The sequence below is a fragment of the Silurus aristotelis genome (assembly GCF_946808225.1).
Source record: "Silurus aristotelis genome assembly, chromosome: 21".
Classification (NCBI taxonomy): Eukaryota; Metazoa; Chordata; class Actinopteri; order Siluriformes; family Siluridae; genus Silurus; species Silurus aristotelis.
The window spans coordinates 4,292,631-4,313,879 of NC_139594.1; the positions used below are offsets into that span (position 1 = coordinate 4,292,631).

The 21,249-nt window shown below is 43.7% G+C and overlaps 1 protein-coding gene across 13 annotated transcripts in view; it reads left to right on the top strand.

Annotated features, from left to right (window-relative positions):
• The window catches only part of brd4 (bromodomain containing 4), a 52,617-nt gene extending 32,828 nt beyond the window's left edge, over window positions 1–19,789 (top strand). For 7 of the 13 annotated variants that reach the window (XM_083524314.1, XM_083524315.1, XM_083524310.1 and 4 more), the window contains 18 exons: window positions 5,280–5,691; window positions 7,881–8,018; window positions 8,118–8,253; window positions 8,603–8,937; window positions 9,928–10,299; window positions 10,488–10,616; window positions 10,699–10,935; window positions 11,396–11,616; window positions 11,758–12,134; window positions 13,212–13,313; window positions 13,412–13,843; window positions 14,859–15,575; window positions 15,740–15,846; window positions 15,932–16,088; window positions 16,387–16,523; window positions 16,632–16,837; window positions 17,004–17,265; window positions 17,769–19,789. In XM_083524314.1, the coding sequence (XP_083380440.1) occupies window positions 5,443–5,691; window positions 7,881–8,018; window positions 8,118–8,253; window positions 8,603–8,937; window positions 9,928–10,299; window positions 10,488–10,616; window positions 10,699–10,935; window positions 11,396–11,616; window positions 11,758–12,134; window positions 13,212–13,313; window positions 13,412–13,843; window positions 14,859–15,575; window positions 15,740–15,846; window positions 15,932–16,088; window positions 16,387–16,523; window positions 16,632–16,837; window positions 17,004–17,265; window positions 17,769–17,837 (4,383 nt within the window). In that variant the 5' untranslated portion in view covers window positions 5,280–5,442 and the 3' untranslated portion in view covers window positions 17,838–19,789. Of the gene's footprint in view, window positions 1–5,279; window positions 5,692–7,880; window positions 8,019–8,117; window positions 8,254–8,602; window positions 8,938–9,927; window positions 10,300–10,487; window positions 10,617–10,698; window positions 10,936–11,395; window positions 11,617–11,757; window positions 12,135–13,211; window positions 13,314–13,411; window positions 13,844–14,858; window positions 15,576–15,739; window positions 15,851–15,931; window positions 16,089–16,386; window positions 16,524–16,631; window positions 16,838–17,003; window positions 17,266–17,768 lie in introns of all 13 variants that reach the window. The other 6 variants (XM_083524306.1, XM_083524307.1, XM_083524313.1 and 3 more) reach the window with 2 other exon arrangements.
• Window positions 19,790–21,249: the final 1,460 nt, after the last annotated feature.

Here is a 21,249-nt window from a genome sequence, read left to right on the forward strand (position 1 = left end):
ATCACACTCCAAAATGTAGTGGAACATCTTCCCAGAAGAGTGGAGGGAATTAGAAGAGCACATTGGGACTAAATGTGGAATGTGATGCTCAAAAATCACATACCGTACTGATGCCCAGGTGTCCCAATACTTTTGGCAATACAGTGTTTTAAAGCGATCTTTCAAAAAGGGATCTTCAATTAACAAATAAAATCACAGCAGCATATTTGGTGTTTGGGGAAGAACCTCATATTGATGGAAAAGTTGGTATATAGTGCGTTTAAAATACATTGCCATGAAAGGTGTAATTGTCCTCCATTGAGATGTTCTTTAGTATATTTTCTCCTGCTAGACTCTAGTTTTGCTTGGAGTCTTCTCATGGTTTTCTTCTACATCGTCTGCTTTTACTAAAAGAAATGGCACCTGGTTTAAAGTCAAAAATAGCTTGCAGAAGCTCTCCAACATCTGGCTCCAAGCCTGCTGCAATTTTAGAGATGATGGTGAAACGGTGTGGCTTTGTTTTGGTTTTCTTCTCCAGACTGTGTCCATGGATAAAGTAGTTTTGTAAGGTACATTACAGACCAACTGGCGCTCTTCTGTGACTTTTCAACGCGAAACCTGCAGCAATTAGACCAGAAGCTTCAGGAACGCCACCTCTGCCTTACGTAACTCCATTAGGCAGCTAATTGACTGAATCATGCAGAGGTTTAAATATAGAGCTGGAGATCCGTCACCGCTTCCACTGACGAGAGGAACTGCAACGTTATCCGTCTTACTCACGAGCCTCGTGTAGCTGCCTGAGCGCACCCTCAACAGCTCGTCATCAACAGACCCGATTCTGTATTTATCTCATCATTTCTGGGTTTTGGGTAGAGGTGAAGACCGAGCTATAGATCCGCTGTTTGTTTGTTTATTTATTTATTGCTCGGTGGTACCAGTGCAGGCGCTAACGCTGTTTAATAATTATTGATGAAAGTCTCTGGAGCGAGGGCTCGGAGCGACATGCCGGCTTGTTAGCTGGTGAATTATTGATTGAGTAAATCGAGTAGTCGAGCCAAACGGTTTATTTTCCTTTAGCTGAGGAATAAAAACACGGCCTTCTGAATGTTAAACCGGGTCTGTGACTTCAATTGAAAAGAAATGCAACCAAATATACACTTTTTTTCTTTCTTTACAGTGAAATCCATAAAGCTGAGATCGGGTATGGATTTTTTATTTTTTCTCTCATTCATTCGTTCTTTTGTCGCTCGTTCTTCCTTTTGATCTCAGCTAGATGATAGCTCAGTGTTTAAGCCTCCTGGTTACTGATCAGAACGTCGGTGGGGCTTAAGCCCCAGGAATCGCCCAGCTGATGATCTTCGGGTCCCTGAGCAAGGCCCTTAACCCTCTGTGCTTCAGGGGTGTTGTAACATGACTGACCCTACATTTTGACCCCAGTCTTTCTTTCCTTGTTCTGATATCAGATGCTCCTTACAGTAACCTAACAGCGAGGTCATTTAGACTCTCACAGCTCGACAGCTAACAATTAGGATGACGAATGAGATCCGTGTTTGAAATTCACGTTAACGCGTGACGCTCGTGTGTGCCGAAGTCTGGATACCGTCAGTCAATGTAACGCACTTCCGTTTTTCCATCCTTCCTGTAGACTCCTGCAGAGAATTATTCAGTACGTCTTTTTTTTCTTTTGATCAGGAACCACGTGACGTACACGAGAAAACTTCACCTTGTACCGATATACGTGCCTGTTTTCAGCTCTGGGAGAACATTTTTCACTGGTCCTATGTAGCATATCGTAGTAGATTTCGCTGGAAGCCGTGCGGCTCACCACAATCGACCAGCAGGAAATGCTGTCTCACGCTGCATAGATCCACTCGCAGACGCAACCTCTGTGAAACGCCGTTTTTTTTTTTCCTTTCAATTCTCACGTTTTGCTCGATGTGAAATGATCTTAGAACAAACTCCAACATAAACATGCATTAATTTAGTTATTTTTCTTTGGGTTTTTTTTATTATTATTATTTATTTATTTTTTGTACAATTTCGTCTGTTTGTGAGAGTAGTGATCAGGTTAAGAAGATCCTGGAGAGCTGGAGGTACACGCTGGAGAGAAGGGGAATGAATGTCAGTAGGAGTAAGACAGAGTACGTGTGTGTGAATGAGAGGGAGGGCAGTGGAGTGGTGCAGTTGCAGGGAGAAGAGGTGGAGAAGGTGGAGGAGTTCAGGTACCTGGGGTCAACAGTGCGAAGTAATAGAGAGTGTGTTAGAGAAGTGAAGAAAAGAGTGCAGGCAGGGTGGAGTGGGTGGAGAAGAGTGATAGCAGGAGTGATTTGTGATAGAAGAGTATCTGTGAGAGTGAAAGGGAAAGTTTATAGGACTGTGGTGAGATCTGAGATGTTGTATGGATTAGAGACAGTGGCATTGAGTAAAAGACAGGAGGCGTAGCTGGAGGTAGCAGAGCTGAAGATGTTGAGGTTTTTGTTGGGAGTAACGACGATGGACAGGATTAGAAATGAGTTTTTTAGTGGGACATCGCATGTTGGACGTTTTGGAGACAAGGTGAGGAAGGTGAGATTGAGATGGTTTGGACATGAGGAGGGACATGGGGTCAGTATCAGCAGTATATCAGTAGGAGAATGCTGAGGATGGAGACACCAGGAAGGAGGTTTATGGATGTGGTGAGGGAAGACATGCAGGTAGTTGGTGTGAAAGAGGCAGATGTAGAGGACAGGGGGGTATGGAGACGGATGATCTGCTGTGGCGACCCCTAATGGGAGCAGCCGAAAAAAGACGAATTAAACCTTTATAGAAAATATAAACATGTATGTACGAAGGAGGAACCCTGCCGCAAGCATCAACATCTGTCAAATTATCCATTATAGATTTTATAAAAGGAAATATTCTATATGGACAAAAGTTTCTGAACATCTGAGCATGAGATTGTGTGCTTTTTGAACACCCGATTCCATATTTAGTCCCTGTTTACTATTATAAGAACCTCCACACTTTTGGGAAGATGTTCCACTAGATTTTGGAGTGTGAGATTCATTCAGAAACATTGGAGTTAGTAAAGTCAGGTACTGCTGTAGGTGAGGTGAGGAGGCCTGAGGTGCAGTCAACTTTCACATTTCATCCTAAACATGTTCAGTAGTGTTTTATAGATGTATAGCAGGAGATCTTCCACTCCAACCCATGTGACGCCTAACTTCACGGAGCTGGAGTTTTGCTCCAAATTCCAAAGACGTCATATACGTTGCGTGACTCCAGCCGTTTGGAGATGAACCACATTTGGCTGGGAAAGTCAGGTGTCCCAATACAATTTATTTTACGCGGTTACATAAAACGCCGTCGGAAGTCCGCGAAACGTGCGTGACGAGTCTCTGCAGTGTCGTACGTGAACGGTTTTTGCACCCTTGAACACGTTTAAGTTTTCTTAATGCAGCGACGTCATGTGCTAATTCGACCAGCACCCTTTACACTCACTTTACAAAAAAAAAAAAACACAAGCGGAAAATAGAAATCTGCAAAATGATCCGAAATGAAACGCCACGCCGAGGCTCCTTCATTCAACAATCTAGTGTCCCATAGACTTCAGCACATCAACACAGATGCACATTTCTGGTGTTTTGTTCGGACAAGAGTTCCACACCACGCTTTCTCAGTCATCACTTACAGGACGGGTCGCGTTCGATTAAGTCACACGGGTTGGACGGGTGGTGTGAACTAGACGTAGTATTTCTGCTGCATCATTGTTTGTAGTTGAATTGCCACATTGTGACTCTGGGATTTTTTAGACTGAAACTTGTGGGTGGGGGAAAAACATGGACCACGGAAATGTCATTTCAAAGATTTTCTTGAGTTTCGGAGCAAATTCCAATTCATGAAAGCTTTTGTGTTTTTGTCTTCTTTTTTTTTTTCTCCTCCACATTGGACATAGAAGAAAACATTTTATTAAAACGCATTCGTTTATATTCGAATGCGTTCCGTTTTAACGTTTTTTTTTGTTGTTTTTTTCCGTTTTCCATCATACAGTCAGAGCAAGTCTTGGAAATGTCACCCGCAACGGTCACAAGGGTTTGTCAGAAATAAACGCTCAGGGAGGTGTGAAGTAGATTATTTTCCAATGAAAGGAAAACAAAAAAGGTAAAATGTGCTTTATACTTGTTGCATCGACTTTACAGCACGGTGAAACTGTTTCTTCACCCAGAACAGCTACGTTAGGAAGCCCGGGTTTCCGTGGGCTCCTAAAAAGTCCACAATTCTAAAAGAATCTCAATTTTTGCGACGTCCATGTAACACTCCCTCGAACGCTCTCTGAAATGCTTCTGCAGCAATACAGTTTTTGGTTTTGGTTTGTTTTCTTGGTGTTTCGGTCCTTCTTTTTTATTATTATTTTTTTTTTTGGCGAGTCCGAATATAATTCCTCTGTATTATGACTACAAAACGAGACCAACAGCCAATCAGCTTTCTGTTTTTGGGGTGAATCTCGGATCGTAACACAGACGGAAAAGGGATTTTATTTTTCAGCTCTGTGGAAGTGAAAGTTTAGCGATGCTCAGCTTGGGGGGAAAAAGTCTGGTGGCCAACAACGTGTTTGTGTGTGTTTTTGATGTAGTAATACAAGTTTTACATTTCATGCGTAACACCTGAAAGCTGGGGTCAGAGCTCGGGGTCACCCTGGAGCACAGAGGGTTAAGGGCCTTGCTTAAGGGCCCCAACAGTGGCAGCTTGGTGATACCGGGGTTTAAACCACCGACCTTCTGATTAGTAACCCAGAGAATTAACCACTCAATTAATCACCTGATACTTTTTATCAAATTTTTTGTTACAGTTACATTGTAGATTCTTGAAACGTTTTTCCACGAGTTTGTTATTTTAAAGAAAGAACTGCAGTCATACGTTAAAATCATCCTTTAAATAAAAGTAAATAAAGAAAGGGATCTATTCGAAGCAAGCTTTAGAAGATCATACACACACACTTCCAGTGATGGGTTTAGAGAGCGATGATTGTACGAGTGCACACGCACGCTTTTAGATCTCTTCGGCTCGTTCCTACCTGAAGTGCGTAGGAGTGTTATGACAAACCCCGAACGATAATTACACATGTCTGGGTCATCGCTGGGGTTTGAACTAAGTGGAGAGAGAGAGAGAGAGAGAGAGAGAGAGTGCAGGAGGACGTGGGTCAGTGTTTACAGTCTGGCTGATTGAAACAGTCAGTGTGAAAGGATGATGCTGTAAACGAGTGGTTAAAGGAGTTTCATTAACACCCCCCCCACACACACACACTTCTTGTGTCCTAACAGAGATCCCAGCGAGGAGTGCAATGGAATCGGCGGCGCTCTCCCTGCAGAGGCCGCACCTGGCTCGAGGCTGAACGAGTGGTGTCCCGTCGCCCCTCCTGCTCCTCATCCACCTCCACCACCTCCGCCTCCACCCGCCCCGGTGACCGCGCTTCGTCCAACTAGCATGGGTGACGGTCTGGACGCCGCACCGATGTCAGGGAGCAGCAGCAGCAGTCAGGGGCAGCCCCAGTCCCAGTCTCAGCTCTCTCACCTCTTAAACCCCCCTCCCCCAGAGGTCCTCAATGCAGCACGGCCCAAGCGCCAGACCAACCAGCTGCAATACCTGCTCAAGGTGGTGCTCAAGAACTTATGGAAGCACCAGTTCTCGTGGCCCTTCCAGGCTCCCGTCGATGCAGTAAAGCTTAACTTACCTGTGAGTGTTCAAGTCATGCATTTATTTTGATCTTCATCCTGCTGAATTTTAATGTCCTTCATGCCAGGGTACAAAGCAAATGTAGATACCTTCAGATAACCTTCTCTCGATGTTCCACTCGAATCTGTGGAGATTTGTGCTCATAAGGGTGTTAGTAATGTCAGGTACTGATGTAGATGAGGTGAGGAGATCTGGAGTGCAGTGATTCATGTTTAATAGGGTTGAGATCAGAGCTGCTATCGATTAATCACGTAATCGGATCAAAAGTAGTTTGTTTATTAACTGAATACTGAAAGTTTAAGAGAAAATAAGACGGGCCACAAGTAATGTTTCCTTTTTAGGAAATCTTTATTACATTATTATAACATTTTTATTGCTGAAATCTGTGGAAAATCTATTTAGTGCAATTAATTGCCGTATTACATCAAAATACAGATATATAAATAAAAATCATACAACAAATAAAACAATTTAAATTACTTTTAAAAAAATAATAAATAGTCTTTTTTTTAATTCAATTTACTCGAGGAATTATTTCAGCTCTAGATGAGGTCAGAGATCTTTAGCCAGAGATCTTCTACTCCAACCCATGTGTAAAGCATATCTTCATTGACCTACTGAAACAGATTTGGGTCTCCTAGTTCAAGTGAAGAGAAAGTTCAACACTATGCACGTCCACAGACGTCCAATACAATTGCACGCCTCAAATTTTGTGGTATCTGTTTGGGGGGGGGGGGCAAAACATTTGTCATTTATTAGTACAAGTTTGTGTCAAGTATGAAATAGATTTTTCACAAGTTACTCTTAGTCCAGTTCCAAACGAAAAGTCGCCGAGTATCGAGGTCACGAGTATCGAGGTTCCACTGTAGTGTATTTTAGTATATAAAAAGTTAGTTGTTGATGATTGTCAGTAGTCAGATCGATCAACAGTACGTCAGTTTACTGCAGTTATATTCAAATTATAATAATAAATAAGCCAAAAAAAGAAACAAATCAGCTGAAACTAAACAAATGCCTTATCAAATGCGATATCAGTCTTTGTTTCAGCTTGTTCTCAAGCCCTCGATGAGCCAAATGACTAAACAGTGAACTTTGCGAACAAGATGACTAAAAGAATTTTCCCATTTTTTCTAGCTGCACTCCCATAACTCCCATAAACCGCTCACTGCAGCACAAGTAACGAGCGAATGGTCTCTCGGTGATCTCGGGGAAGGGCGTTTATACGATTCTTGCTCCTTCTCTGATTAATAATCCTTAATATTCGCCAGCTTGACGTTAGGCTTTTTAAAATTTTTAAATGGAATAATATTGGGGAACTAAAACAATCCAGTTCTGCTTTCTATAAATTCAGGTCAATCGGAACGCGTGTATTATGTGTGAATGGTATATTACACAATGCGGCAATACGCTAATCTTTTTCTCTGTTTGGATGCGTAAAAGTCGAGCTGACATTGTTCGAGACATAATAGAAATTACAGCACAATAATACGTCATTTACATTAGTTTTAAATCGCTGCAGGAAAATGACGACGTGAGGTTTCCCATTTGATTATTTCCTAAAATCGGCATTGCAGAGTTTTATTGCTTTTATGCCACAGCAGATTTCAAACTTTTTGTAATCACTTGCATATGCAGTCCATGTTACAGCCTACAATGTTATAAGCGATACGCTACTCAGTAGTGCGTAAAATGTAAATGTAAAAATCAATTAAAACTCACTGGAAAAGATTAATCACAGCCAATGCTGCGAACTGACCACCACACAGAATATGAATAAAATCCAAAAATGTTCTTAAGGTAGCAGCACAATGACGCACTCAGCAAAATATCTCTCATTAAAATCGAAATAAAAACCGGAATAGAATTTCTCGCACGCTTACGACAACTTCTTTCAGGCGTGTGTCCTGAGTGCTCTTGCACCTGGAACTACTATCTCCGCTGTGTCGACCAATCAGAAGTAAGAATTCAGGAGCGCTGTAGTATATTGCGGTTCATCGTACAGTCAGCTGTCAGGAGGACCGAAATAAACACGGGTGATTAAGCAAGGTTAAAGTTCTCAGAACCACGCTGAGGTATAATGATGGTTTGTGTTCGAGTGACTCATCCCCACCCCCCCTTCACTGCCTCTTACTCGCACACGGCTCATGATTTCTCGTAACCACCGTCACTGTTTCCCTCTTTTCCTTCAGGACTATTATAAGATAATTAAAAACCCTATGGACATGGGAACAATCAAGAAACGACTCGAGAACAGCTTCTACTTCAACGCCCAAGAATGTATTCAAGACTTCAACACCATGTTTACCAACTGCTACATTTACAATAAGGTAACCGGCACGGTCCATCTCATCCTTGCCCTCATCCCAAATCTCGTCTGAAACTCACTGGGTGTGTGGGTTGTTAATAGTGCGTATCGCCCTCTACAGGCAGGGGATGACATAGTCTTAATGGCCGAGGCACTGGAGAAACTGTTCCTCCAGAAGATTTCGGAAATGCCACAGGAGGAGAATGAGATTGCAGTCATGACTCCTAAGGGCCGTGGTCGGGGCAGGAGGGACCCAGGTACACAGATCTCTCAAATAACGATTTCTTTTTTCTTTTCTTTTTTTCTTTTTTGCAGCATTTTTTTTTTTTCCATTTAACTATATATACAACTAGGTCACCGTTATTTGAAGTACGATTAACGTTTGCGATTCAATTCACGAGTTTTTATTAACTTTGGTGAAGGAATTTGCTCATAATATATTAAAATATTGACATTTTGGCTCCAAACCGGGCAAAATTAAGGGATGTATTTTTCCATTTAGCATTTAAAACATTGTAGCGTATTGTGAATAAGGGCTCAATTCTGTGTGCAATTTTGAGTCATTTGCCAGACATTAACCTCTCTTGTGTCTCTCTCTCTTTCAAGGGTTGAACCTGAAGCCCCCTGGACCTCCTGGTTTGGATTCCCCATCAACGACGCCTCAGACTCGTGGTATTTCTAATCACGGACCAGGGCCACAGACTAGAGGACCCATACCGGGTCCTCCAGCTCTCCCTCCACAAGTGGCTCTGCAGCAAGCTCTACCCCCTCGTGTCCCCCCTACAATCCCCCAGCTGGGTCCGCCCTTTCCTATCGGCCCTGCAGACTGCAACCCTCCGAGCACCATCATGACCTCTGTCCCGCTACCAACGCAGACTGCTCTTCCACCCATGCCCATTCAACAGAGTCCTGCACCGATGCTTCAGAGCGTCATGCCTAAAGTGAGTCCTCAAAGGGTTTGTCACAAAATTTCAATGTAAAAAATGTTTGTGATACAATTCACCCCTATTATGAGGCACGTGATCCTATTTCGATTTGATTTAATGCAGTACGATGCACTGGAAAAAAATTTATTTCTTTGGACGAGAAATCGATCCACATACTCTAAGTAACGCGCATCCGCTAATGATTACCGTAATTTCCGGACTATTAAACGCACCCAAATATAAGCCGCACCCACTGAATTTGACAAAGACTTTTATTTTGAACATAAATAAGCCGCACCTGTCTAAGCTGCAGGTGTCTACACTGAAACTAATGAACTTCACACGGCTTTAATGAAAGACAGTGTCTGTTACACGGCTTGTATCTAAACAGTAGCCGACCAAGAAAGTCATTGTTCACCATCTTCCTCCTTCCTTTTACAACTATTTCTCTATATAGATATAGTTTATCTTTTGGCATCGTCGTGCTTTCTCTTTCATCTTTTCTCCCGATGCAGGGCAGCTCAGAACACAGGTGAAGTGTGTTTTCATGCCCGGTTGTTTTCAGCGTGACGAATGATTCTCATTTCCTGTAGACAGTCCGAGTGAGCGGCAGGTCAAACGTCAGAGGAACATCATCCATATTTATGATGTGGTGCGGCCCGATTCAGTGGGAGCGCATCTGATTTAATATAAAGAGTTTCATTGGTTCACCTGAAGCCGTTCTGCAATTTCATTGGTCTAATGTTATGGGGCTCAGTTTTTTGGCTTGAAGATTGTGACCCGGGAAAAACCCAAATAAATCGGGATTTTCCGATGCAAATATGTTTGAAAACACTTTCTTATATCGATGCATTACATCATTCTTTTGTGCCGATGCAAATTGGTGAATTTTACCACCCCTACACAAAGTCGAGATGGTTTTATATTGAATTTCCAGTGTTTATGTTAAAAGACATTTATTACCCCCTTTATTCAAGTTGTTTGTCTCCTTTTGCCACAAAACAGCAGAGAAAAAGCCAGAAGAGGAAAGCAGACACGACGACTCCCACCGCCAACGACCAGCTGAGCGAGTCCTCTCCCGCAGAATCCAAGTCGGGGAAGACCCTCCCTCGGCGAGAGAGCGTGCGGCCGTCTAAACAGCCCAAGAAAGAAGCGCCGGATTCCCAGCACCACCTCGGCTTCAGCGTGCCAGCCGGCCCCTGCAGCCCCAAAGTGCTGGAACAGCTGCGCTACTGCTCCGGCATCGTGAAGGAGATGCTTGCTAAGAAGCACACCGCTTACGCGTGGCCTTTCTACAAACCGGTGGATGTGGAGAGTCTGGGACTGCATGACTACCATGACATCATCAAACACCCCATGGACCTCGCCACCATCAAGGTGAAAAAATTGGAATTTCGGAATTCATGGTTTGGGGTGGGGGATTAGAATATTTTTTTAGTGAAGTGGGAGAAAATAACTTAACACTCATTATATAATGGGCTCAAAGGGAAGCCACTATGTAGCTTCAGAACCAACATCAGTGTGGTTTTTTGACTATGGTCATTTTTTTGTTTATTTTTTGCTAGGACAAATTGGACTCCAGACAGTACAGAGACGCGCAGGAGTTTGCAGCTGACGTGCGGTTAATGTTCTCCAACTGCTACAAGTACAACCCTCCAGACCACGAGGTCGTGGTGATGGCGCGCAAGCTGCAGGTACGCAGGAGCGTGTGCTAAAACGCACAAACTTCACCCGCCACTATTCTCAGGTCATTAACAGCTACTTCTCGCTCTACAGGATGTGTTCGAGATGCGCTTTGCTAAAATGCCAGACGAGGCAGAGGAGGTCTTTACCCCTGCGCCTGCCCCCGTGCTGCACCCAGTGCTGCACCCCGCTGCCCCCGTGAAACCCCAGCCGCCCATCGCCGCTCCCTCGTCCTCCGACAGCTCCAGCGACTCCTCGTCCGAGTCGGAATCCTCCACCGACGATTCAGAGGAGGAGAGGGCGCAGAGACTGGCTGAACTCAAGGAGCAGGTGAGGAGGGTTTATTTATTTATGTAAATAAATTTTAAATCATACATTTTATAAAAATGATGCATGGGGAAGGGATTTCTACGCTGTCTGAATCCTGAATCCGCAATTGTGATTTCTCATCATTATTATAAATGACGCTATAACAGGAGTTTTTTCATTTATTTATTTAGTTTGCTGAAAAAAAAATAGCATTTATATAAATATATTAAGTAGCATGTGATGCTTACATTAGACTCAAGTCACGGACTGGAGTGGATTTTTTGTTTCTTTGTTTTTTATTAAAAACATTTTTAAAGTAGTTCCTTGACTTAAAAACAAGAGATTTATATCTCCTTGTCATTTTTGAGCTGCAATAGAATCAGTCGATTTCATAAGTCTGGTTCTCGACTGGTCGCGTATCTGAAGACGAGGTGTGGAGTATAATTAGAATTCTGACGTACTTGCTGTTTCTGTGATGCAGCTCAAGGCGGTCCACGAGCAGCTGGCAGCACTGTCTCAACCCCAGGCCAGCAAACCAAAGAAGAAAGAGAAGGACAAGAAGGAAAAGAAGAAGGAAAAGCACAAAAAGAAAGCCATCCCTGGACTGGACGAGATCCTCGAGGCTCCTTCTGCTCTCCCGACGCCGAAAAGCAAGAACAAGAACAACAAGGATCCTCTGCCTAAGAAGACCAAGAAGCCAAGGTGACCCAGAGAGCATTTACATTAATGTCCCCGGAGTCTTCATATACGTATATGAAACTCTGAGATGATGCAGTTTATTAGCAGAAACCACCACACATTTTAATACATGTCTTTTTGGTTTTTTTCTTTCTGGTCCTGCAGTAAGAAGGAGGGCATTAAGAACAACCGCTCCATTCCTGCCCCAGGCGTCGTCAATCCCATCCTTCAGCCTGTACCCTGCCCTGACCCCATGGAAGAGCTGGCTCTGGCAGGGGGACCAGGATCCACAGGCTTGGTTCCTGGTGAGAAGTGCAAGCCCATGTCCTACGAGGAGAAGAGGCAACTGAGCCTCGACATCAACAAGCTGCCGGGGGACAAGCTGGGTCGCGTGGTCCACATCATTCAGTCTCGCGAGCCCTCGCTGAAAAACTCTAACCCAGACGAGATCGAGATCGACTTTGAGACGCTGAAACCCTCCACGCTGCGGGAGTTGGAAAGATACGTCTCTTCCTGTCTCCGCAAGAAGAAGAAACCTCCAGGTTTGTCTGGTATCTGTTTTGTAACATCTCAGTATTTGAGTAGACCAGATTTTATTTAACATCCAGTTCCACCTTTAGTCTCCATTAGTCTCCATTTGCTGTTGGAATTACCTCCACTCTTCTGGGAAGTTGTTCCAGATTTTGTGGAGATTTGTGCGAGATTCATTCAGCCACAAGGGTCTTAGTAGAGTCGTGTAAGGATGAAGGAGAGGTGGCCTGGGTTGAGGTTCCAATTCATCCTAAATGTGTTCAAAAGGGTTGGAGCAGAAAGCAGATCTTCCCCTCCAACCCATGTTAAAGCACATCTTAATGGAGCTGGTTTTGAGCACAGGGGCTCCGTCATGCTGGAGCAGGTTTGGGTTTTTGAGTTCAAGTGGAGGGAAAATTAATTTGATGCCGTATCCATAGACATCATATACAGTCCTGTTCCTCTGACGGTATGGAGAGGAACCGCACGTGGCAAGTCGTGTGTCCAAATACATTCGGCCAATACTTTTTTTGTGCAGTGTATAAAGAATTTCGTGTTCTATCCTGTGTCTGTTGTAAGTTACTGCTGCCCCAAGTTGAATAAAGGATAAACAAATAAACATATGAACAGATAACCGATAAAGTTATTTAATTGAAAAAAGCTGCAGTATTTAACGCGTAAAAACATGAAAAATACAACATTTCGTCATGTTTCTAAGAAAGATGGTCGCCCGTAGTGAACGTCGAGCATCTCGTTCAGACGATTTCACCATCTGTTTGGTGGCATATGTGTTTGTTTACTCCTCTCGTTAATGTGCCTCATGCTCGGGTTTGCTCAAATTCAAGCGTTCGTCTCCGAATACGTGTTTAGAAAGGAAAAGAAAAGCCGGCTTTCTGTCCAATTCAGATCGTTAAATGCTCCAAATGTGGGTTAATAATTTTAATGCAGTGTCAAACGTAAGTCGTTGTCAAGCAGTAGTTCCGCAGTGTAATAACCGGAAGAAATATATATATTTTTTTTCCCGTTTTTTTTTTTGTCAGAACTCGCAGTAACGATGATTGTTTATATTATTGACGGAGCACATTCATGTTCCCTCCACACAATTACAGAGAAGACCATGGAGACGATGAGCGCCAAGCCGAAAGGCTCGTCTTCAGACTCGGGCAGCAGCAGTGAGTCAAGTTCGTCTGACAGCGAAGACTCCGAGTCAGGTAAAGATGGTGTAGTTTCCTAACCCCTCCACTCAGCAGTGGCCTTGTTGCTTGGTTTTTTGTTTTACAACCAAACATTTATCTTCTGTTCAACTCAGGAATAGCCTCTAAAATGAAGAAGAGAGGTCACTCTGCCAAAGAGGGGAAGAAAGGCCACCACCCGGTCATAGCTCCAGGTATAGTTCAGATACCCCTCCAGGTGCAGGCTCCAGTCTTACAGCCAACTGTTCATATAAAACAGCAGCAACAAACTCAGCCACAGCCGCCGCCGCAGCAGCAGCAGCAGCAGCAGCATCCGTCTCCCGCAGCATACATGGCTCCTCCAGTCACGGCTCTGGAATCATCCCAGCTACTTGAGAACACGTTTGACTCTTTGCCCCACTTCGGACAGTCCCTCATGCCCATGCCTCACCATGCCAACGACTCGTCCTCTCCTGCCCCTCCTCACCTCAACGCTCACACAGCAAGTGGCCCCGAGTCACCTGACACGCACCCGTTCTTAAACCAGCACCCCATCCTTCAACCCCCAGGTACATTCCAGCATCCAAATATTTTACTAAACACAGTGCACCTGATACAATTTTTTTATTTATTTATTTAATTTTGTTATTTAATTTTATTTTTTTTTTGCAGTAATTAGTCAATTCACTGAATGAAATGTGGATTAGGACTGAGTACTTAATTATTCAATTCCAACCTACTTATAAAAAACGGTTCGCCGTCATTTAACGCAAATTTTTCGGTCAAAAAAACGTCCGACTGTATTGAACTTTTCCAAAATGACTTGTTTGTTGGTGCAGAAATCAGGGTTCCTACGCATTTTGGAAAAGTATGGAATTGATTTGAGTGATTTCCAGGTCTGGAATAGAGAAATATAGAGAAAGATATTTATATCTCCATGCCATCTTTCTCTTTGGATTTCTAAAATATAAAATGTTCCTCGTTCACACCGAAACGTCTGAAAACTTTTGGGTCCTTGTACTGCGCATGAGCAAAACGTAAAAAACGCTTCAACCTGCTTTATTTCCACCCGGCGTTTATTTACATTCCGGCTCTTTGAAATGTTGCAGAAAAGACCTCGTTGAATGAAAATCCCAATTCACTGTGGACAAAAGACCAAAACGGAGAGAAAAATCTGCACTTCCAAACGAAAATGTGTCAGTGTAGACAAGACCTGAAGGTTTTTTTAGCGGAGTTAGGAGCAGACTCTCAGCCGCTGTGATTGGTTGTTGCGTTTCGAGGTAGCAGTTGACGTGACAAAACAGCAAGTGCGATTAAACACATGGAAAACATTAGAGATTCTGACGTACATCAGAGACGTAACGCATGCTACAGTTGGAATTTAAAATCGTTGTTTTAGATGTTAAATATGGTCTCAGACCATCTTTAGGAAATTCAGCATTTTTGAGTCTGGAAAAGTATTTTGAAATGAAAAATGTCTAGAAACTGTATGAGCTCTTATAGGATCCGAATGCTATACTGTTGGCTAAAGTGTGGCTAAAATAATCAAATGTAATTTTTTCTCTTTCTCGTGTTCCTTCGCAGCACTGCACAGCGCTATGCCTCAGCAGCCTTCTCGTCCCAGCAATAGAGCGGCGCCGCTCCCCTCTAAACCCCCTCAGCCCACGACTCCCCAGCAGCCCCTGCAGCTCCAGCCCCAGCAGCCTCCTCAACCCCAGCATCACCTCCCTCCACACCTCTTGCACCCCCCTCAGCCCATCCGCCAAAGGCCTCTGTCCCCTCCTACGCTCACCCCGCAGGGCCTGCTCTCCTCACAGCCTCCTCAGCTGCTGCTGGAGGACGACGAGGAACCCGTGCCCACCATGCCCATCAACCAGGTCCTGTTCCTGCAGCACCACCTGCAGCAGGGTCGACAGCAGCAGCAGGTCCCACTAATGCAGTCCCTCCAGAGCCGTCAGGCGCAGCCTCCTAGCCAGACTTCCCTGTTGCAGACTGTGCAGGTGCAGTCACAGCTGCCTGTGCCGACTCAAATGCCTGTTCAGACTCAGCCCCAGGCTGCTCCAGCGCACCAGCCCTCACCGCAGATGCCCACGCACACACCCAGGCACATGCAGCAGTCGCAGAGCCAACAGCAACAGCTGGCCTTCTCACAAGGTCCAGTGCAGACCACGCAGACGCAGCCGGCGCAGCACAAGGTGGCCATGACCCCGAATAAAGCTCAACAGCAAATCATTCAGCAGCAGCAGCAGCAGCAGCAGCATCCTTCTCCACGTCAACACAAGCCTGATCCCTACAGCACAGGTCCGAATTAACAACACAGATTTATATTGCAATTCATCAGGGGTGTACGAATACGTGTACAGTTCCACCTCTTCAATTAATGTTATAATCAATACAATGTTTCTCACGTCTTGATCAGTGTTTGATCCTAACGGCTCACCTTGAACACGTTCTGTTTTGGGCAGGCCACCTGAGAGAGAACCCGTCTCCTCTGATGATGCATTCCCCTCAGATTTCTCAGTATCCTCCTGTAGTCCATCAGTCTCCTCCACAAAACATCCAGCCCAAAAAAGTGAGTGTTGCTCCATTCACACCGTCGTCCTACTTCTTTAAATTCACCCGGTGTAACTCTTCTTCTGCGTTGTTCCTCTCCACAGGAGCCGCAGCGAGGGCCACCAGCACTCAGCCTGCTGAAGGAGGAGAAGCAGCCACCTTCGCCAATCATGAGGAGCGAGTCCTTCAGCCCTCCCATACGACAAGAACCACACAAACAGCCTGAGAGCAAAACACAAATGCAAGGTCATGGGCAGCAGAGTGAGTCTTAAATCTGTAAAAAGATCTTCACGGTTCAGAATTTTCTATTCATGAATTCATAAGATTCCACATTTGATTGTTTGGGAGGTTTATGAAGCCATCGTTCACATTTCGCATGCAGCAACCAGTCTGAAATCGTGGGAATCGTATTATTATGTCTACACAATCCTAAAAAGAATCATATTAAGGCAGGAAATTGTAGTTGTGTCTTTTCTACCTGCTATTTGTAAGATTTTAATTGATATCTGGGGTTGATGGTAGAAAAGACCTTTTGACAACGTCTGCATCTCCGTCTCAGGGCCTGACATGAAGCCTCTGGACACGTCTCGCCCCGTGATCCGCTCCTCAGACCAGAGCGGTCCACCCCCCACCATGCCGGAGAAGGACAAGTTCAAACAGGAGCCCAAGACTCCTGTGGCGCCTAAAAAGGTACAGGTGGGTGGCAGGGACAACTTTAATCGTTCAGAATATTTTTTTATATATACACAATGCCGACATTCTGTATCCAGTGGTGTATCTTTATTGTCGTTCTTTGTTCTTCAGGATGTGAAGCTGAAGAACATGGGCTCGTGGGCCAGCCTGGCGCAGAGGTCCACATCGACGCCGTCGTCCGCGGTGAAATCGAGCAGCGACAGCTTTGAGCAGTTCCGCCGTGCGGCCCGGGAGAAGGAGGAGAGGGAGAAAGCTCTGAAGGCTCAGGCGGAGCAGGCTGAGAAAGACCGGCTGCGCAGAGAGCAGGAGAAACACAGGTGAGACCGACGTTCTGCAGATTTCTCAGGAGCACTGTGGGTTTTTTTGTTGTTTTTTTTTTATCTAATTAGTGTATCAGTTTTTGGGTATGAAAGCAAGCTTAGGGCAGTTACATGTACATTGACGGATGTGTTTTGATGTGTATGATTCTCCTTCCGTCTTAAGGGGGCGTGATGATGAAGATTCGATGGAGGTTGCTCGAAGACCCCACGAGGAGCAGAGGAGGCGCTCGGAGCATCAGCAGGCTCAGGCTCCTCCACCGCAACAGCAGCACCAGACCCCCTCCCATACGCCGAACCAACAGCCCCAGACACCGTCCGCCACGCAGCCGCCACAGGCTCCGCCTCAGTCTCCGGCCTCCAACCAGAACGCCGCCGATCGAGAGATTGCACGCCGCCGCGAGCAAGAGAGGAGGAGGAGAGAGGCGGTGAGTTCATCCTAGTACCTTTTACCGCAGATTAATGCTTCTGCATGAACGTCCGGCCCGGCCTGGTCCCGTCCCATGGCCTGGTCCCGTCCCACGGCCTGGTCCCGTCCGGCCCGGCCTGGTCCCGTCCCACGGCCTGGTCACACGGATACAGATTTTTTTTCAATGTTTTTAGATTTAAAAACATTACAAAAATATCAGCATCCTCTTTATTGCTTAAGGATCAAAGGTTGCATGTACAAGAAATCTGTCATGGTGTGCTGATGCTATAGAAAATATGAAGAAGAAAAAAAACTAGTAATAAATAATTAGTAATAAATTAATAAAGACTTTAACTATACAGTTTGCACAGGGGATGTAAAGTGAGCAAGTGCTAGTGATATTTCCTCAACAAGATCTCCTAAACAAGGACTAAACATGATTGCAGTGTTGCATTTATTTTTAAAATAAGCGTTAAAGATTAGTCATTCTGCGCTTAACTTCTTTCTCTCTCTGTCCTACAGATGGCAGCAACCATCGACATGAATTTCCAAAGCGATCTAATGGCGATCTTCGAGGAGAACTTGTTTTGAGATGCACGAGGAGGCACAAGAGACTGCAAAATGAATAAACTTAAAAACGAAAACACAACCCAAACAAAATAATGGATTCCTCCTCATAGAGAAAAATGGACCGATGAAGCAGTAAGGGAATAAAAAAAAAAAAAAAAAAAAAAATTTAAAATTTTTTTTTTCTTTTTTTCTTCTTGAAAAAGACCCCAACTGAGAGCATGAGAAATGCGCCGCAGAGGCAGAGATGGCACTGGGTGAGCTGAGGCCTTGACAAGGACGCCCCCTGTAGCCTTAGCAGGGGGGAAATAAAAAGAAACCTTTAAAGAGGGACCCTTTGAGCTGGGACCCGTTGCCTCTCTGGCATTATTCCTGGATCTAAAACCCATATAAGTAGCAGGAACGGACAGAGAGGACATTTCCACTAGGGGGCACTCTTTCGCACGAATGGGAGCAATGCTTTGGACCTTGATATCAGTGGAAGTATATCTAAATGACACCAGTACTGATGTACCATGTACTGATTTACCTGTCATAGGCAGTATTGCGTTTTTTTTCTCCCTCCTTTCACTTTTTTTTTGTTGGTTTTTTTTTGTTGGTTTTTTTTTTTTGTTTTAAAAAAACACAAGAAAGCGATTTATGCTAACAACTCATGATCATAACGTGATATCTCAGCTGAGGAGGAGGTGGAGGAGGTACACGCCAACATCACCGTACACACCATACATTCACCGACCAGGGGTTTGAACAACGTCAATAATACACACGTGTTATCACTTTCTTTTCTTTGTTTTTTGCATTAGGATCTACTGTAAAAAAAAAAAAAAAAACTTTTTTTTTTTTTTTTTTTTTTTAATAATTAAACCTTCTTACCAACAAACACTTAACCCTTTCTTCTAAAGTCTATGCCAAACAATGGAGTCCCTGAGATTTTTTTTTTTTAATTATTATTATTTTTTATTGTCTCTTTTTTTTTTTTTTTTTTTTTTTAATATATAAATATTTCTATTTTCTTGTCCTCCACAGCAGATGTGAAAGTTTAGGTAGCCTTGTTAGTAGATTATACCTAATATATGCATTATTCTGCCAATTGAAGACAAAAAAAAAGGTTAAGTTATACTTTAATGCATCAGAGAAGCTGTTTGAGATTACACTTTTTTGTGGAATTTTTATTTTTATTTTTTTTCGAAAGCGTACAGTGCAACATTACTTTTCGTGTATTATACATTCTAGAAAGAAGCCCCCCGAAAGCGTCTGGAAAAGTGGTTCACGGTAGTACAGCTCGAGTGTGTGTGAGCAGCCGGCTGACTCTGAATCCTCCGAGACTCCTCTGAAGTCACCTCTCGAGCACTCGGACATTTCTTGCATGTTTCTTTCTCTCTCTCTCTCACTCTCTCACTCTCTCTCTCTCTCTCTCTCTCTCTCTCTCTCTCTCTCTCTCTCTGACTTTCTCTCTCGCGGTCTATATGTTTTTGGTTATATCTTTTTCCCGTTTCATGATAAGCAACCAGAGAGGGGACTGTAAATGGGGGTGGGGTGTTCTTAAACATGACTGATTAATGAGAGATTTAGGGGAAAAGAAAAAAAAAGAAAAAAGTAAAAAAAAAATTGCAACAGTTCTGATTTTATATCATTGTTCTTGTTCAATTATAGTGGATGTGAGTTCTAATTATGTTATTTGAGTCAGGTTTGGGGGGGGGGTATTTTTCAGAGGGGTGGGGGGGATTAGGGGGCACACTTTAAAGCAGGTTCTCTCGAGTTTTCTCCTATGGTGTTTTCTCCAGTGCCTGTATTGTATTGCGATTCTAGTTGGCATATATCCTACTCTCGGGGAGGGACTGACGTGTGGGTGGGGTGGGGGAGCAAATGTTTTTGTTTTTTTCAGGAGGAAGAACTTGCAGTTTAGTGTGGGAGGGATGCAAAGCCTGTGTACAAAGCATAAAAAAGACAAAAAAAAGACAAAAAAAAAAAAGAAAGGTCAACATTTTATATTCTACCCATTTACAAATATCCAGGTTTAAATCTAGTTTTAGCTGGACTTCTTTTCACCCAGAGAGTTTCTTCTTTTCTCATTGTTTTACGAGGACGTCTCTTGAGCTGCCGCATACTTGTGTGTATGTATAGCTGGGGATACGTGTGTGTGTGTGTGTGTGTGTGTGTGTGTGTGTGTGTGTGTGTGTGTGTGTGTGTGTGTGTGTGTGTGTGTGTGTGTGTGTGTGTGTGTGTGTGAAAGAGAGCGTGTCGGTCTTCAGTATGTGGCACGGTCGGAAATCGTGCTCCTCTCCGGAGCGTTCATAAACACTTCACATGAACGAGTTGCTTTGCTATCGCTTTTTTTTTTGTTTGTTTGTTTTTGTTTTCCCCTCTTCCACCCCTTTTGACGAAGTCCACATAAATATACACGATTCTTTCCTTTTTTTTTTTTCTTTATCAGTTTGTTAAAGGTAAAAGAAGAAACACTTCCTTCCTTCAAGCCTTCAAATGTATTCTGTTTTGTGTTGTTTTTTTTTTTTTTGTTGTTTTTTCTTCAGTAACAGTCAGACATTAATGTGCCATGGTTTCACCGGAGAATGTGCTGACCTGCATCTCAACCAGAGAGTTTGCTTTATTCAGGTATTTTCTTTTTGGTTTTTTTTTTTTGTTTGTTTTATTTTGTTTTATTTTGTTGTGTTCAACATTTCCCTCGATTACTGTTTGGTATGTGAGTGAGCTATCGAGGTTAATGATTCTGTTATAATCATGATATAAACTCATCTCTTTTATAGAAAATTAAAAGGAAACAAAAAAAAAAGGGGTCTCGTCCTGTTTTCTTTGGTGTGGTCTCTTTCTGTTTTGTCTGTTCCACACTCACCTCAGCTTTTATGGGTTTTGACACATGTGCATGTTCCTTCTGTTTCTATGCAACAAACTCTGTGAATGGCAAAAAAACAAGAATTAGACAGTGAACGACTGGAAGGAGGTTCTGTGGAGTCCAAATGTAGCATGTGAGATGGAGAACACGAGAGAATATGACCTCAGACTTCTTCACCCCCCACAGTCGTACGTGAAGTGGAAGCTTAATGGTTTGGGGTTGTTTCGGATCAGGGAAGGTCAGAGACTTATTCCTGAAATTGAAAGGAACCAACATGGCAAACCATTTCATACTTTAACACCATGCAATTCCGTCTGGACTTCCGTCTCATCGTCTTGTTATATGGAGAAGACTGTTCAGATGAGCTGCAGTCCAGACGGAATTGCATGGTGTTGAAGCATGGAATGGTTGCCATGTTGGTTTCTTTCACCTTCCTTTCACGAAGCATACATCCGAGCTTTGTAAACGTTGTTTAGAGCGCAAACTGTCTTCTGGAGTGAAATCTAGAACTGGATCACAAGAAATGGTAGCTCAGTGGTTAGGGCTCTGTGTTACTGAATGGAAGGTCGGGGGTTCAAGCCCCGG